The 18,340-nt window shown below is 38.7% G+C and overlaps 1 protein-coding gene across 25 annotated transcripts in view; it reads right to left on the bottom strand.

Moving 5' to 3' along the window:
* TCF4 (transcription factor 4) overlaps positions 1 to 18,340 on the bottom strand; it is a 366,421-nt gene that overhangs the window by 220,041 nt on the left and 128,040 nt on the right. For all 25 annotated transcript variants that reach the window (XM_030810368.1, XM_030810386.1, XM_030810379.1 and 22 more), the window contains one exon: positions 17,478 to 17,574. In XM_030810368.1, the coding sequence (XP_030666228.1) occupies positions 17,478 to 17,574 (97 nt within the window). The remainder of the gene's footprint in view (positions 1 to 17,477; positions 17,575 to 18,340) is intronic.

The raw sequence follows: 18,340 nt of genomic DNA, 5'->3' as shown, positions 1-18,340 counted from the left end.
CCCAACAAGGTAGCCAGTTAACTATCAGTCAATGGCAAATTTAGTAATCATCATATCCTATCTATTGCCTGGTAAATTTGGGTTCATCACACAACTCAAAATCAAGAACCACATTTCCTTCTTCCATTTGTCACAGATGAACCATTTGCCTTAAACTTTCTCTCCAGAAAGAGATACTGAAAGTATTTCAGAAAGAATACTGAAAGTAGAGAAAGGATCCACGATCATAAAAATAGCGCCATTAACTCCTCATATACCCTACAATAGTAATGGGGAAAAATTACTGAGTGTTGATGATGTTCTGGGGATTCCTCTATGCATTATACATGCATTACCTCATTTACTTCACCTAACAATCCCAACAGATGGATTTTATAATATCTTCAACACAGAGATGAGGAAACTGTGACTCAGAGAAAGCAACTTAGATGTCGCCCAGGTAGTAAAGGGTGCGCAGAGCCAGGATATAAACCCAAGAGTTTGCATCCCTAAGCATCACACCATCTCACTTCCTATATCAACAGAGTGAAAGGACAGAATTATTGCACATTTGCAGACCAAAACCAACATGAAGAAATCAGATGAGGAGATGTATTAAGTCCCATTGTACACAAAGATGTGGAAGCCCTGGTTGTAAAGCAATTAATGTTAAAAACACTTAACGATTTTAGTGGACCACAAGCTCCATTTTCAGTCAATGTCAAAATATGAATGTATACATGGAATCTTAGACTGCATTAACACTAAAAATGGGAGCAGATCCACTATTGATCAAACCAGATCTGGAATACTAGGGTAAGACTTGGATTCACCACTTGGAGGGAAAAAGAGACGAACTAGAACACAGCAGAGGATGGTGACCGGGAATACAAGGTGTGATTAAACCATGTTCTATGATGTGTTGAAAGTTTTCCAGTTGCGCTTTTGAAGGAAGCCAAGATTATCATCCTTCAAAACGTGGAAAGAGAGACAATACACAATACTGGTTAGCTTCAGAGGGATAAATGAGTATTTCAGGCTGACAGCTACAGAATTGAGAACTTTCTAAAAGTTACGGCTGTCACAATGCAATGAATTGCCTTGTTGGTGATGGTTCATGTCTCTCTCTGGGGAACTTATCTATTCCCATGACTTCAACTATGAAATGTTAATATTGCATGCCAAATCTGCAATCCCAACCCAGAATCACAAATCTGTCCACCCACAGACATGTCAAAAATTCATTATTTCCAAAATTGAACCGACCACCTTAATCCCCCATGACCTACTTCTCCTCACATATTCTAATCTTAACAAATGGCACTGCCATCCACCAAGTGGCCCAAGCCAGACACCAAGAAGCCAAGGACAACCCTTGCCTTGCCCATCAGTTACCAAGTCCAACCATTTCCATCATTTTAATATCACTCAACTCCATCCTCCTCTTCATCCTCATTGTTCCCAGTCCAGCTCAATCTCATCATTTCCTCTTGGAATTGCCTTAATCACCTCCTGAGTAATCTCCTTGCCCTCAAGTTGCCTCCTATTCACAGTTGCTTGAGTGTCCTAAATCATAAATCATATCATGGCATCTCACTATTTAAAATCAATCCTTGAGTAGTTTACCACATGCTTCATTGAAAATCTGACATCTTCCACTCCTAAACACAAGAGATCCTTAATTTCTCTGGGGCCAGGTTTCTATTCCAGCTTCACCTGTGTATTAGAGCATTTTTATACTGCTAGGAAGAAATATCTGAGATGGTACAATTTACAGATTTTAATTATAATTTATAAATAATTATAATTTATAAAGAAAAGGGGTTTAGTGAACTCACAGTTTCACATGGCTGGGGAAGCCTCACAATCATGGTGGAAGGCGAAGAAGAAGCAAAAGCACGTCTTACGTGGTGGGAGGCAAGATAGCATGTGCAGGAGAACTGGCCTTTATAAAACCATCAGATCTCGAGATGTATTCACTATCACAAGAACAGCATGGGAAAAACCCACCCCCCATGATTCAATTGCTTCCCATCAGGTCCTTCCCACAACATGTGGGGATTATGAGAGCTACAATTCAAGATGAGATTTGGGTGGGGACACAGCCAAACCATATCAACCTGTCATCCCTTCCTCTGTGGAATCACATGTCATAGTCATCTCATAGAATGACTTCAGTTCCAGTATTCCTGTTACATCTTCCAGCTCCCAAGGCTCTGCTCAAGCATCTCTACCAAGTGGTAATTTCCTTTCCATCAGGATAGTTCTAACTCACCTTTAAGATGAAGCTCAGGAATTACCACGTATATTATTAAGAAAATTCATGTTGATCCATACAATAGCCATTCCTAACTCTCTCCTCCCTTGCCTGTCTCTTGAGTCAGAGACCCAACCATGGCTCTAAGAGTTCACATTCCAAGCTTCCCTTGCAGCTATGGGTAGATGTCTGCGAGAGGTTTAGCCAATAAGTTGTTAGCAGAATCCTGCTCAAGGCCACCAGATTCTGGTAATGTTTTTCCCCTTACCTGGATGGAATAGGATGTATGTAAGGATAAATGCTACCCTAATCTGTGCTTCCCCTGCCTCCTTTAGGGTACTCTAATGTGGTGTGTGAGGCTCAAGGGCCAGCTTGCAAGAAAGAAATGCAAGAGGAGAGGAAAAAGCTGAAGAATGAAAATCAGCATGCTGAGGAGGGCAGAATGGGAAGACAGAAACATTGATGTGCTGAACTCACACAGGCAACCTCCTGCCTCCAGACACTTCCTAAAATGAAGGGGAAAAACCCCTTTGTTTTACTAACTTACTATTGTTATCAGGTATTCTACTAGTTGCAGCTGAACCCATGTTTAGCTGCTATTCCACCTCTGGGAATTCTTTCTACATTCTCTACAAAGGAGGCAATGCAGTGGTGGGTAAGGACAAGGCTTTAGGGTTCAGCAGATCTCACTTCAAATCTGGGTTCTGCCACTTACCAGCTACACAACACTGGGCAAGTAACCTAATCTCTCTGATCCTCAACTGCCTCCTTTGTAAAATGGTAATGACAATGACTAACAAAGAAGTGTATTATAAGGAGTAAGCAGGATAATATGTGTAAAGTACTTAGCAAGTGCCTGGTACACAGTGAGTACTCAAAAATCTTAGCCAGGCCGGGCGCTGGCTCACACCTGTAATCCCAATACTTTGGGAGGCTGAGGTGGGCGGATCTCAAGGTCAGGAGATCGAGACCATCCTGGCTAACACGGTGAAACCCTGTCTCTACTAAAAATACAAAAAAAATTAGCTGGACATGGTGGTGGACGCCTGTAGTCCCAGAAACTCGGGAGGCTGAGGCAGGAGAATGGCGTGAACCCGGGAGGCAGAGCTTGCAGTGAGTCGAGATCGCGCCACTGCACTCCAGCCTGGGGACAGAGCGAGACTCTGTCTCAAAAAAAAAAAAAAAAAAAAAAATCTTAGCCAAGCTGGGCACAGTGGCTCACACTTGTAACCTTTGGGAGGCCAAGGCAGGATGACTGCTTGAGGCTAGAGGTTCCATAGTAGCCTGTGCAACAGAACGAGACCTTGTCTCTACAAAAAATAAAAATAGAAAAAATTAGCCAAGTGTGGTGGCACGTGCCCATAGTCCCCGCTACTAGGAGGCCGAGGAGGGAAGATCTTAAGCCCAGAAGTTTGAAGCTGCAGTAAGCATCCCTGCACTCCAGCCTGAAGGACGGGGTGAGACCCTGTCTCAAAAAAAAAAAAAAAAAAAGATTAGACATTATTACGAGGAAGCTGATGGTGGAGTATCCCTGATATGTAAGCAACAACACCCTGGGAACACATGGATTATTTCCCCAACTCCCTGAATTGTAATTATCTGATATCTACCCGATTCTTTTATTAGGATATGGGCCAAGTTGAAAGCAAGAAAAGTAGCAAGCCACTATCTAGTACCTAACACAGCGCTTGCAGATCACTAGCTTTCCAAAAGTACTTGCTGGGTGAATGACTGCACGAACCAAAGACTCATTTGAGTGTTGAAGTTTATCATTTTGGGCAGCTTCTAGAATAAACGGAATTTATATAGATGGCTTAAAAAAATACATATACTGAGGACCATATGATTGCAGACATATCGATAACATGTTAATTTTATTTATCAAGCAGCCAATGAAACTTTTAAAGCAGTAAGATAGTCTGCTTTGCTTTCACAAATATATCATTTGCCCTTTCCCTCACTGCTGTAAGGGAGCACTTCCTCTATGTCTGAAAATGAAGACAGCTAAGATACGAAGTGTAAAAACTGCTTATGATACAACCAAAGCCAAAAATTGAACTTGGGATCTATGTTTCATCTTCTCTACCCCTTCCAACGTAGCCACTAGAAAAGGCTTTCGCTCTGAATATTTACTTGTGATGAACTTATAAAATGAACAACCCTATTGTTTTGTGGGGGGATAATGTGGGAGGGGAGGTGGCTTCTTTGACAAGTAAACTGTACCTGAATATTAGAATGCACTAAAATATTGTTTCTATGCAGTGTTTTGCCACCTACAGTCAAACCCATACAAAATACTATTGTCTAGGAACACTCTTTAAATGTGACTGCTAAAATGTCACCTAATCACAGTGACCACGGAAAATAATATTTGTTATAAAAACCAAACCTCCTTTCATCATAAAGGTTTTTCACATGTAGTGGGAGCACTTTATTTTTCTACAGGCGGGAATATTCCCTCACAGTAAGGAAGGGTGATCTGCTCTGATAAAACTTTAACAGGTGCTGAAATTTATATATTCTATTACAGCCTTACAAGCCTACACTAATTATTAATTATCCACCTAAATGTATACTACTTTACACATCCTGCTCTTTAACTAGAACACTCAGAAAACCCATTGTACGTTGCCTGACTAACGGACCATGTCTTGAACGGCTAAATGGCCTAGCAAATGCAAAGATTTTCCCATACGTACACTTTACAGTGTTAATGTAGACCCACTGCCTACACAAACCAACTGCATTTCCACAACCGCATTCCACCTTGAGGAATACAGGTGACTTAGGGGAGGCATCTATCTGTGGACAATATCAGCAGATTAGAGTCAATTTATAGAGCAGCTTCTCTAAAGTGCTTGAAAGCAACATTACCGTGTAGTTATTACAATTGTAGAGATAGTGAGTACTCTCTCTTATTCTGCTCTGTGAATATTTTAAAGAAGTCACATAGAGGCTTTTTATGCCAGAGCAGGTGTGAACTCAATTCCACTCTTAAACTAGTATCAGCTCAGCTGAGAGAACAGCCGTAAATTTTTATTTCAGAACCAAATGAAACACATGAGGGTAAGGGGCAAAATCTTATTAACTATTAAAATGCCTTGAAAAGACTGGGAGAAGGCGGCTTCTTTTATTTTCCATTGGTGTTCAAACTATACCTAGGACTTTGCGAAAAATGGAAAATGTAATCACACAAAAGTATGTCTATTTAGAACTGTTTTATTTCAGGAGAAACAAAAAAATTCGGAGAGCTCTCCCACCCTCCCCTGGCCACATCTCCATGAGTTAGGTCAGTAACAGAAACAAGGAAACTGAGATTAAAATGAAAAACAGCTTGTTCAAAATCATACAAAGATCATTTCGTAAACTATTGTGTACCAGGTTGGGTTTTTTTTCCTGGTTTTTCTCTAGCTAACAGGGATCATCCACAGCTACTGAGGCAGTCTGCCAAGATATTTAAGATCTGTGCTCACTGCATCTCAATTTCCAAATAATATTTGTAAGACCATCAATAAATAAGGAAAAAATCTTAAGCATGAAAAAACACACACAACATATAAAGTATGAATTTAATCCTGTCAGTAGATCAATTGTTAAAGCTTTCAAAAACACGGATATTAGGCTCATTTCCAATTACTCTGAAAGTTCTGAAGGAGACAGGGTCACTAATAAATTTTCTTCCATGATTTGTTATTGCCCAATTAAGTGCAATCAGTTACACATAAAAAGTTTTTGCTTATATCTGAAGCATTCAGATTTGGCTACTGAGCTGTTAAGAGTACAGCTTGGACTGAATAGCCAAGGTGAGGAAAAGGCACAGCCAGTTAGTAACCTAGTAATTTCGAGACTCAGAAAGCCAAGCCAATGCTGATGATACAAGGCTAGAAAATCTTACTTTGCGATCTATCGCTGAAAATTAGCTTTATATGTGTCTCCTTTTCTCTTATCCTTCAATTTTTCTGTCTCCCCCTTCTCCACCAAATGTTATCAGATATTACACACTTTCTATTTTCATTCAGCTTTAATATGGCCCACGAGGGGGTGGCATTTAATTAATCACTTCCACATTCTGCCAGAATTCACTACATGATGCTCAAGTTTGCATATCACTTTTGCCAAGCTGATCAGACCCAATGAACAGAAAAACAGACTAGATAACATAATAGTAGGTGTAATAATAATTTGCATTAACTGAATTTTAGTGCCAGGTGGCTTTACATTATTTCATTTAAACACAGGGCAACTACTTAGATGAGAAATTTCATCACAGTGCTAAAGAAACTTGCCCAAGGTCACAGAACTGGAGAGTGGTGAGCTGGTGCTCACAGCAATGCCCAGCTGACCACAGTGCTCTGCTAGGTCCACCATCCACCACTTCCCCCATGTTAGTTCTCTTGTGGCATTTTCAACCTACGTGAAAGCTTTAAATGTTTTATCTTAAACATAAACAATATAACCAGCTGTATTTTATACTACTTTCAAATGATGCTTCCTTACAATTTTTCCTATTAATAAATGTGTCAAGGAATTAAGGAGTGATTAATAAGCAATCATCAAGAAGATGAAAAATGTTTGAGCTGTGTCTATTAACCACTTAGAAATAAATTTAATTTAATCTCAACCTCTGCTCCATATATTTTGCAATTGTTAGTTCCTAGGCATGATATTCCACAAAAGAAAAGAAAATGAGATCCACTGAGCACCTCCTTTTACTCAAAACAAAACATGCTTCCTTTGGATTCAAAAACTCTTAAGAGTAGGGGGAATGACAGAATAATCCAATACAGAGGCAACATTCTATACCAAGTGTCTGTGGAGTAAAGGGAATGAGAGAATAATCCCATATACAGAGGCAACATTCTATACCAAGCATCTGTGGAGAAGAAAGAAATGAAGTGGAATAGGACTGTCTCCAAAACATTCCCGAGAACATGGAAGGTATTTGTAAAACCATCTCCTTGATGAAAACCATCATACCTTGTAGTGACTCCATTATTCAGATGACCTACAACACAGGCAAAGAAATCTGCATTTGTCAGTGGGTTCTCCCTAGACTCACCACTCAAACACCACACCAGGGTGTTCTTGGCCTTGTGTTTAAAGATAAAACTTGAGAACATTTAAAATGGAGAGAAACATGGCTGTAGGCAAATATTTCACAAAAGGGAGCATCTGAATCCAACACAGCTGTCCCCAAAGAGGTACTTATTTTATAGGATTACTGTTTTGTGGACTGGCTAAAAAAGAAGCCTTTTCATTTTGGTTTTGATGTTTACAGAAGTGAACATTCTATACTACCTCCACCTGCTCCTGCCTTCTGTTCCAATCTCTTTAAAAGGTATAGGTATTTTAAAATTTCTACCACCCAAAACCCCAAAGTCTACAGATTTTTCCATTCATTACCCAGACGAAAATGACAGATGACCAGTGTTTAGCCTTGCAATGCCCTAACAGTAACACAGCAGAGCACAGTGATTACAAAGTGTATCACATCACCACACCTTTCTCAGTGAGCCTGGGAGGGGTGGGCCAGGCTGGCATCCTTGTCCTCACCTGGGAAACCAGAAAACAGGGGCTCTGAAGAAATTTGCCCCATGTCCCATCACCCATCACTAGGAAGTGAAAAGCCAAGAATTATGCTGAAGTGACCCCTGAAGACCTAGAATCCACTGTCCCATAACACCTTGTAAGACGTGCAGTGCTCCAAACAGCTCCTTTGCTTCTTTGGTTCTAAGAATGTATAATGTGAACAAAGAAAGCAGTCTTATTTTTATTGAGGATGAATACATCACTTTAGGTGGACACACACCTTAAGTGTGAGGTTCAGGATTCCTTAACTAGACCGATTTCATTCTCCTGGAGCCATGGAGTAATGAGAGGTTTAAGAAACGCAAAGTGTTTAATTGCACACACCCCCCCCTCCCGCCCAAAATCCAGTCAAGAAGTAGGGTACTGGTTAATACTGTCACAGACACATTTTAAGTATAGGACTTACGCAAAATTCAAAGAAACCATCTTCCTAAGGAAAGACAGAGAATTGGCCGGGCACAGTGGCTCACACCTGTAATCCCAGACCTTTGGGAGGCTAAAGCAGGAGGATCACTTGAGCCTAGGTGTTTGAAGACGCAGTGAGCTATAATCATGTCACTGTACTCCAGCCTGGGTGACAGAGTGAGACTCTGTGTCCCAAAAGAAAGTAAGTAAATAAAAACATGAAAATAAATAAAAATGTAAAAACCTAGAGAAAAACTTTTTCTACTAAATAAAAGCAGCACTGTTTATTTCACATCCTGGTTACCTTTAACAATAGATGGTCCTTTCCCCTGCCTCTGTTCCAATGTGTCTGATTCATGACATGAGACTGTTCAACAGGGTTGGGAAACTTCTGGACAAAAGTTGGATCCAGCTCTCACAATTTCATCCAGTCTTGGCATGTTGTCTAAAACTAAATGTCTTTTGGCTGCACCTAATCCTCCACATTAAAAATCAACAACTGCAATTGTGTACATATTAAAAGAAAGTAGAGGGTTTTCTCCCCCAGGCAGCAGGCATTCTTGTCTGAGTGTTTCACGGTGACATGGCAGGTTGCTGGAGGTAAGTTCCCTGGAAACTGTTTGGGCAATGTTCCAGGAGAAAGATCTCTGTCTGTCACTTGTAGCAGCATGTCCCAGGGACGTGCTGCAGGGTGCCAGGCCTGCTCTGGATGGGTGCAGCAGGAGGCACTGGGAGTAAAGCCTGGCCTGTGGATCTGCCAAAGACCACCCAGGGGACTGGAGAAAAGAGTGGTTGGTGGCTGGAGCTACAGGCCTGTTGCATAACAAGGGTGCCCCGGACAGGCTGGCAGAAAGTCAAACCACAGACCTAAAAGAGAAGGTTCTGGGGAAAGCAGAGGTAAGGAGAGCTGGCTTTGGCTGGTTGCTGCCTTGCTCAAGGGCTTAGGACAATGAAGGCACAAGCCTTGAAGGTGAGATGCAAACAGCAGACCTCACGCTTCTTCCCATGCAAGACGCTCATGCCTGGACTTTCTCCACCTTCCTCTTTACAATATCTTTTTTCCTACTCCATCTTCCTCTCTAATTTGCTGACCAGAAATTAGAGTTGAGACATCTTTTTACATATATTTTTATTACATGAAAGTTAAGGCCTTGTTCTTAATTTTCAAAATTATTAAATAGAAAATTATATATTTTTCTCTTAAAAAAAATGAAGTGTGAATTGAACACTGCAAGTTAGTAAGCCCAGTATGAGTCCCCGACTCGCTTCTTTCCTGTCTATTTCCCAGGCTGCATTCCCAGCCCTGCCCCAACCTCTGCAGCTGGAGATGGCCTGGGTTATGGGGAAGCAGTGTGGTGGGGAGACACCACTCAACTCACCCTTCCCCTTCTTTCTGCATCAAACCTGAACTTGACACCAGAAGCTGTGACCCCCATCTTTAGACAATGAGGGGAAGGACAAAAGAATCACAAAACCACCAGCCCTGACATCACTGAGCTGCAAACCACTTCCAGCAGGGGCCTACCACCAGACTTCTAGAATGAGAAAAATTATTCTTAAGCCATCATTAGTCACATTTTCCATTACTTCGAAGCAAAAGCATTCCTACCTGATACAAATTACTTTTTACTTTTATGTGAAGCTTAAATGATTTATCTTCTCTTTGGGTCAATAACTTTCTATGTGAGAAATCTTCTCCTGGTATTTAGAAGGTCTATACATCTCTGTTGGCCATAGTTTTCAAGTAACATTTTTCTGTTTAGAAATTCTTCTGAATGTTATAAGACTTGGATTAGTAAACCTAGTTTGACTCTAAAAGTGTTTGAGGATCACAGCATTAACTGTGCTATATCACAGAGTAGGCCGGAAAGGAAACAAGACCAATGAGAGAAGAATGGAAATGTTCTCTGACTGGACAAAAGGAAATCAGTTATCTTAGCTCAGTACCAGAAACACAACTTTTTGCAATGGCCTTTCAAATTATTTATAATAATAGCAATTATTATTATTATTATATAATTATAATTATAAAAATATAAATATATAAAATTATATAGTAATAAGTATTATTATTATTATTATTATTAGCAATGGGGTCTCATTCTGTCACCCAGGCTGGAGTGCAATGGCACAATCACAGCTCACTGTAGTGACCTCAACCTCCCAGGCTCCAGTAGTCCTTCCACCTCAGGCTCCTGAATGTCTGGGACCACTAGTGCATAAAAACACGCCCAGCTAATTTTTTTTATTATCTGTAGAGACAGGATCTCACTATGTTGCCTAGGCTGGTCTCAAACACTTGGGCTCAAGCAATCCTTCCACCTTGGCCTCCCAAAGTGCTGGGATTACAGCAGGCATGAGCCACTGTGCCCAACCCAAAATATTATTGATTTTACTTATTTCCGCTTATAAATAAAATAATCTGTGGTGTACTGAAAACTGAAACAGGCCACATTGCAATATGGCCCGTTTCCTATCTTGGTAGAATATTTTGTCCAGTCAAGGATATAGTCCTATAGAATAAAATGTGAATTTCTATATGACTGGCTCTGGTTTAGGGTCTTCTTCTTGGTACAGTAAGGTATAGGCCTAACTTTAATGTATGGGCTTTTCGTTTAATGTTTAAACCCTATCTAATTCCCTGATTCACTCGACAGTCATTTATTGAGGTCCTACAACACCTATGCCAAATACTGATCTATGCACAGAACTTTTCTCCCGGGGACTCAACTTAATGAGTTATTATTTTATTTATCCCCAACCAATCCAATTCCTTAGCTATAGATCTAGAACCAGCTGAGATATAAAAGGAATATCTATTTTAGTTAGGCTTTAAAGAATTACATTTGGAAAACACGTCACTGGCAAAGTCACTTGAAGGTATTCATAAAATAGAGATGAATGGATTAGAAAGAACAATAAAACATCTCCAAAGAGAAAATACAGTATAAGGATAAAATGACGTATCTGAAAGATCAATGGACCATTAGATAATAAAATTACCTCAGAGATCACCTAAAGGGCTGTTCTTCCCTCAATCTAAAGAAGTGGAAATGACCTGACCAGGGGACCCACAGGCAGCTGCAGCAAAACAGAATAGAAAACTCAATTCTTGGCTGGGCATGGTGGCTCACACCTGTAATCCCAGGACTTTGGGAGACTGAAGCAGGCAGATCACTTCAGGTCAGGAGTTCAAGACCAGCCTGGCCAACATGGTAAAACCCCATCTCTACTAAAAATATAAAACTTAGCCAGATGTGGTGTTGTACACCTGTCGTCCCGGCTGCTCAGGAGGCTAAGGTGGGAAGCTCACCTGAGCCCAGGAAGTTGAGGTTTCAGAGATCATCCTACTGAACTCCAGCCTGGGCAACAGAGACAGACTCTGTCTCAAAAAAAAAGAAAAGAAAAATAAAAGAAAGAAAAGAAAAAGAAGAAGGAGAAGTAGAAGAAGAAGAAGAAAGGAAGAAGTAAAAGAAAAAAACTCAGTTCTCCTGACTCCTGACTACCAGCCTTAGCTCAACAATCAAGATTGCTAAAAACACCAGGGATGAGGCTCAAACGAGTCATACTTGTTAATATTTCAGGAGGGCTTTTTAAATTTAACATTAAAGAAATCAAAATTCCCAAAGTAAAATCAAATAAGACCACAATTAATAATTTCCTTTCTCAGAAATTACTTGTGCCACATTATAAGTCCAACACTTAAGAGTTGATATCGAGATAACATCAAGCTGAAAGGTGTCATTAAAAAAAAAAAAAAGAAGAAGCATACCAAGATGTCCCTAACTAATGAACTAGCAAAGGGGCCTGCTTGTATCACTACCTAATTTCGCTGCATTTAAAAAGTGAACTAAAATTTCTACAGCTGACATCTATAGTCACAGTTCCGTTCTTATGAAGTTACTAAAGATTATTTGATCTTTGGAACTTTCAAACATCAAATGATTGCCATTATTGTACAGGTTTTGCTATTTTCTAATACTGACACTTCCGCACAGAACAAAATATCTAACCATGAAGTCAGGTAACATCTCATTCGTGCTTTGAAAAATTATGTTTCTCTGTAGTCATGCTTTTCCTTTGTATATTAAGGCTTCCAAAAACAGTTTTCCTAGTAAAAGCTGATTCATTGGTTATTCTCTGTTTTACAATGAAGAGTAAAACTCCCTGTATTAGCATGTACTCACATTTGCTGTTTTACAAGAAGACTGTGGCACCCGCTTCTGCCACTGGGATTTGAAAACACTCACAACACTTCACCTTTATGCTGGGCTAAACTCAGGGTAGCCATAAACACTCTGAAGTAATACAAACCTAAATATTCCTGCTAGGCAAACGGAGCGGTGGAACCGAATTATAATGAGCTAGCAGCTGTCACAATATGACCACAGTAACCAAATCAAAATATCAACCGCTAACCCAGATGAGATTCAAAGGTCATCCTGTAAGCCAGCAGCTTTCTTCAGTTCTGCCTGAAACCTCAATCTAATCCAGCAGTAAAATGTTCTGCTGAGCTAGGTTAGAACCCAGCTACTCTATGGCGGTAAATTATTTAATGCTCTGGGAGAGTACCATGAGTAGGACTAGAACCAAATACCACAGTAAGGAAACTGAACCATTCAAAATGGGCCATGTGAAAGCACAGCCCCGATGCTGAACTAAGCTGTAGCCAAATGTACAAAAGTATCACCTTTCATACCCTTCAGTCACAAATGCATGTATGTAACTTTATGGGGCAACTTGCTCACTTATCCTCAATCTAGCTTTCAATCGATGCTCTGGAATAATAAAAGAAACATGGAATGCTTAGCTCCTTCCTTGGATCAAACAGTTTTAGCTAGAAAATATATTGTCTACCATTGTAAAAATATCTGGACGATTACCTGCAAAAGTTTAGTGCTTGACAAAGGAAAAAAAGGTTTTTTTAAAGTCCATATTCTTTTCATACACTTGTTGCCAGGATTTTCAAACTATTCCATAGCATATAAATAACCCTCTTAAAAAAACAGAGGAGTTAGACTCACCGACCCTTTCTACCATTAGCATACTCTGAAAGGTATCCAACTGACAACCTAGGAAGGTTTCACCAAATTGTTTAAAAACTGCAATGAACAAGTCTCCAATAGGTCCAGTGTACATTATAATCATTAATAATGATAGGCAGTCACATGGAAGAAATGATTTATTTTCTCCAGATATAAAACAATGCATGGAATTTCAACTAAGGCAAAATGCAACCTGGCATGTATCTACACAATGAAAGCAATGAGTGAGTTCTTAGTAAATGTCAGGTAAAAGTGTATGAATTGGTCAATGTAGGCAGTCAGTACTGACATCTCTCAACCCTGCCAACATCAAAACAAACACAAAGGCTATTCACACCTATTTAAAAAAAATTTAGGAGCTTCCTTTTTGTTTCTGTTAGTTAGGTTCTTCTTTAAAAGACTTACAAATATCAACCACTAAAACCCTGTATGACAGCTATAACCACAGACAGGAACACAGAACAATCCTATAAACCAAGAAATGTCATTAAGTCTTCTAGCATGATACATACATTGTGTGTATGGGTGTACATGTGTGTGCATGCATGTATAACCATATATGGGTGTTTTATTTACTTTAGGGATTCACAAACTATCAAATAGTGCAATTTTTCCACACATACAAGCTCATTTCTAAAAGAATAAATTAAAAAAAAACCATTTTATTACTTTTTTTTGAGATGGGATCTCACTCTGTTGCCCAGGTTGGGATGCAATGGCATGATGTCAGCCCACTGCAACCTCCCCCCACCGCCGAGCTCAACAGATCCTCCATCCTTGGCCTCCCAAGTAGTTGGGACCACAGATGCATACCACCACGCCTGGCTAAGTTTTTGTATTTTTGGTAAAGATGAGGTTTCACCATGTTGCCTAGGCTAAAACACTTTATTACTCTTATAATTTATATCCCATTTTGCATAAATTTGAAATAGAGACACAAATGAACTAAGTTTTGGAATTTCAGTGCCAAATAGAAGTATTATGTTTAAAAATCTGTAAAATGCAAAACCATTCATGTGAAATCAAGAAGTTCAGAGTTGTAATAATGGGTTTCGTTACCATAAAATAGGTTATAAACAAATATACTAGCAATGCCTGTTATCATTTCCCTAAAATTGTATACTGCCGTAAAGAACAAAATATATAATTAATAATAATCCACTCTCAAAAGGAAAGAGTGGTCCCGTACTTTTTTCTTTCTTTGCAACAAAATAAAACCTTACTAAATGAACAGTTCACCAAAAAACAGGAAAAAAAATCAGGTCATCTGCAGTTAATAACTCTTTCCTATAAAATTAGTGTCACTTATTTCTGTAGCAGACGCCTAATTCAGTCACAGGCTTGATTGATTTGGCAATAGAGAATCTGCTCCAATAAAGTGCCTGATTTATTTCTGATGCTATAGCTTTTACCCTGATGCGACATCACGGCAGAATTAAGTCTTTGAAACAGAAACAAATACTTTGTAGTTTTAACGAAAACCAGTTAAACATTCTGAAAGTGGAGACTGGAGTGTTGTCAAACACTTATGCTAAAGTCTACCACCTTCTTTTGGTAGAAGGAAAATGTCCACAAAGGTCACAACATGGGCTCTGGGTCTGGACACAAAGTGCGGTTTAGAACACAGCATATATGCTATGAGTTCAAACTGTCCCCCACACCAATAGATCTTACTTGGTTTTTATTATCATTTGTAAATTAATTGTCCTTAATTTCTTGAAAATGATCTATCTTTTCTTTGTAAAGCTGTAACATAACACCAAATATGGCTCATCTGAAAAGTGGTTTCATTTTAAATCAACAGCAGCTTGGGCAAAATCAATAAGAATCTTTGTTCCCCGAATCTAGCCTTCAGATACGCAAGCCAATCAAGAAGGCATCAGGGATGTGAGAAATTACAGCAATGGGAAGAGTTTTTAATGCAGCATCAGAATCAATTCTCTTAAAAAAAATTCGTCTTCTCTAAACTAAAAATGTAAGGTATTTCATACTTGTTTCAATGTCTTTTTCTCCCTTTTCCATTTTTTTTTTTTGCATGCCGCGCAATGCCCTCTCGCTCTGAGGGCGACTTCCCTGACCCCAGTCTGACACTGCGCCGTTAATGTCAGATAAACCATTTAGCCCAAGCACAATTCTTTTCTGTGCAAAAATCTGCTTGAGGTGGAAAATGTAGCAGTTTGTAAACAATAAAGAGCCATGTTTCAAACCAGACAGCTTATCTAACAGAGAAGTCCTTTCACTGGGAACAGTGGGTGGGGGCCTCGTGGACATAGTAGCATTTCCTATCACAATGCAGGAGACTGTCTTGGTCTCCATATTTAAGAGTTTAATGGGAAGGAGGGCAGACAGGATAAAAGAGCAAAGCTGACACGGATTTGCAGCCTAAACAACAACTAAGTGAAAAGAATCAGCCCTCTCCACTCTAGACTGTCGGGCCACTTATATTTTAAATACTATTTGGATTGAAAAACTAATTTGATTTGTAAAGCAGTTGCCCATGAGGAAACATGAACAGAACAATCATTTAATCTGTTTGTACTGCTTGGTGTATTCTGTAATATTAATTTATCAAGTTGTTCTTTAGAGTTAAAACTTTTTTTCACATAGATAACATAAGCGTCTCACTATGAGTATTTATTTATTCTATTTTTCTTACTGTAGCTCATCAGAGGATCATTTTCGGATCCAAGGCAGTTAGTATATTATTTAGGTGCTACCTCTCAAGAGTATATTTTCAAACGAATCTTTTATTCTAAGTGGTTGTGTGGAGATAAATAGAGAAGCAAGGGTGTTAGAAATAAAATCATAACTACTGACACTAAAGAGTCCAAAGCTGCCTTTTAAAATCTAAGTTGATAAATATATCTAGTCACCTGTATCTACATATCCTGAGAACAAGAAACAATGCACCTTTCTATCAACAACTGATAAAGAACTGGGATTCCTGTCTGAGTTACAATGTTAAAACATAAGTATGAAATTTACTACTTTGAAGGCAAAAATAGCACAAAAATAAGAACATTCTATGACCAAAACCAACTTTGTGGTTCTCAAAGTTGGTAAGATACTCAAAGGCACAAACATATGATGTTACCCATTAAAAATCAGTTGCGAGTATTTATCTGCTTTGACTATTTTGTGTTAAATATCCGAAATCCATTTAGATGGATTTGATGGTGATTTTTCAAAGAACGCCTGAGATTCAAGGACCTGAAGTAACTGGTATAGCTTCCAAAGCTTAAAATTATGACATTCTTTAGAAGCATTTGCAGTTATGGTCTCAGAAAAATATAATCATCGCTATGTGTTTTCCTTGGAGTGTTGTCCAACAGATTGTACCAAGAAATTTAACTTCACTTATTGACAGATTCTCAAGAGAATTTGGCCAGGTTGAGAGATTTACTAATATTGTTAAGAACTCATGTTTACTAGAACAAAGATCATTTTTTTTCAATCAAAACTAAAGTAGCCAGCTATTGGGACCTTTTAAGCCATTAGGAATCATCTTTTCATTGCTCAAGTTACTGCTGTTAAACAAACATCCCTACAGGGTAGCCAAAAGCAGAAAAACATGCTGAGGATGCCAGGATGAATGGCATGCCAGAGATTCACAGACAGCCTCAAACTAACAGGTAACTTGCTTTAGTAAAGCAGGATGGGGTCTGCCTAGGCCATTAGCACTAAAGTTCACGCCTTGATAAATACACAATCAGATTTTACAATTCAACTTGAATGCACTACTCTGATTTAAGCACACTAAGCCCATTAACACTATTTATTTTCATAACCCCTTTAGCAGAAATCACAGTTAACACTGACTATATATCACTGCCAACCAACAAGCCCAGTGATATTTTTATTCCAAATATTCACCACTTTGACTTCATCTACCTTAACTTAGGAAACTACTAATACAACATTGAAACTGTGGTCTGTGCTTTAGGTCTAAGGAAAACAAAATTTCCACGTAGATTCAGTATCACTAAAAGCATTTCATTCCATATGGTTGTAAAACTTAAGCCTTAATGCACTATTACCAAACACAGGCTGCCAATATCTCTCTGCAATTTAAGATTATTACAAGTGAACTGACTAAATATCCAAGTTTCTAAAAGCAGAACCTCTGTCTAGGACATGGTTTTACCTTCTATAGTAAAACATAAGCATTCAAAAAGTGTAAGTTAATTTAAAATGGGTCTTACTTTGTATTCTGGAATTGACAAAAGGTGGAGAGAGATTGTCATGTGACCCAAGGTCCCTGCTGGTCATGTGGTCATAGGGAGTCCCATCTCCATAGTTCTGTAAATAAAATGACAGTGTAAGTTATTATTTTATATTAATAAACAGCACATAAATAAACATAGCCCCACTACCAAAACTTCTCCCCTCCAAAGAAATTGGAGTCCACTATTCCCTCCCTGGAACTTCACTAGAAGGAATCTGCACTTTCACAGGTATAGTGGCCAAAAGAAAGCTCTAGAGTCTACGAAGTCCAAATTTTCCTCATAATAGCTGAGAAATCTTAGGAATAATAATAATGGTATCAACTGCATGGAGTTGTTGACATGATTAAATAAAATAGTGTATGTAAAACACTAGACACATATAAAGTATATTGCTTATGTTAAAAATTATTATTTTAATAAGGCCACATTAAAGCAAAATTGTGCCACAAGGGAAAATTAGGCATAGTATGCAATGAATTGCTTTTCAAAGACCAAGATAAAGCCATTCAAACAATAACATTTGGTGTTAGGATACTGAAGTTTCAATGTTTTATTATAGTTACTATTGTGGTTGTAAGAGAACTAGATTGTCACATAATTAACATATAAGAAAGTTAAGAATATTAGGATTTAACTATGATATGAACATCAAAACATTAGCATAAATTAGCATTTCTGGAGTTGGACAAAGTATATCACAAAAACAACCAGTTGTAAAGAAGACAAATTTTGACAGAAATATTTCATTATTACAATTAGCTTATTGTTTTAAGGGGAATTTAAAATTAAAACAATGTTCTTAAGCTGTCCAGTTACTTAATTTTAATGGGGAAATTTGA

Source organism: Nomascus leucogenys, chromosome 4 (genome assembly GCF_006542625.1).
Source record: "Nomascus leucogenys isolate Asia chromosome 4, Asia_NLE_v1, whole genome shotgun sequence".
NCBI lineage: Eukaryota > Metazoa > Chordata > Mammalia > Primates > Hylobatidae > Nomascus > Nomascus leucogenys.
Note: the sequence above shows the minus strand (reverse complement) of the source record. Positions and strands in the feature narration are given on the sequence as shown.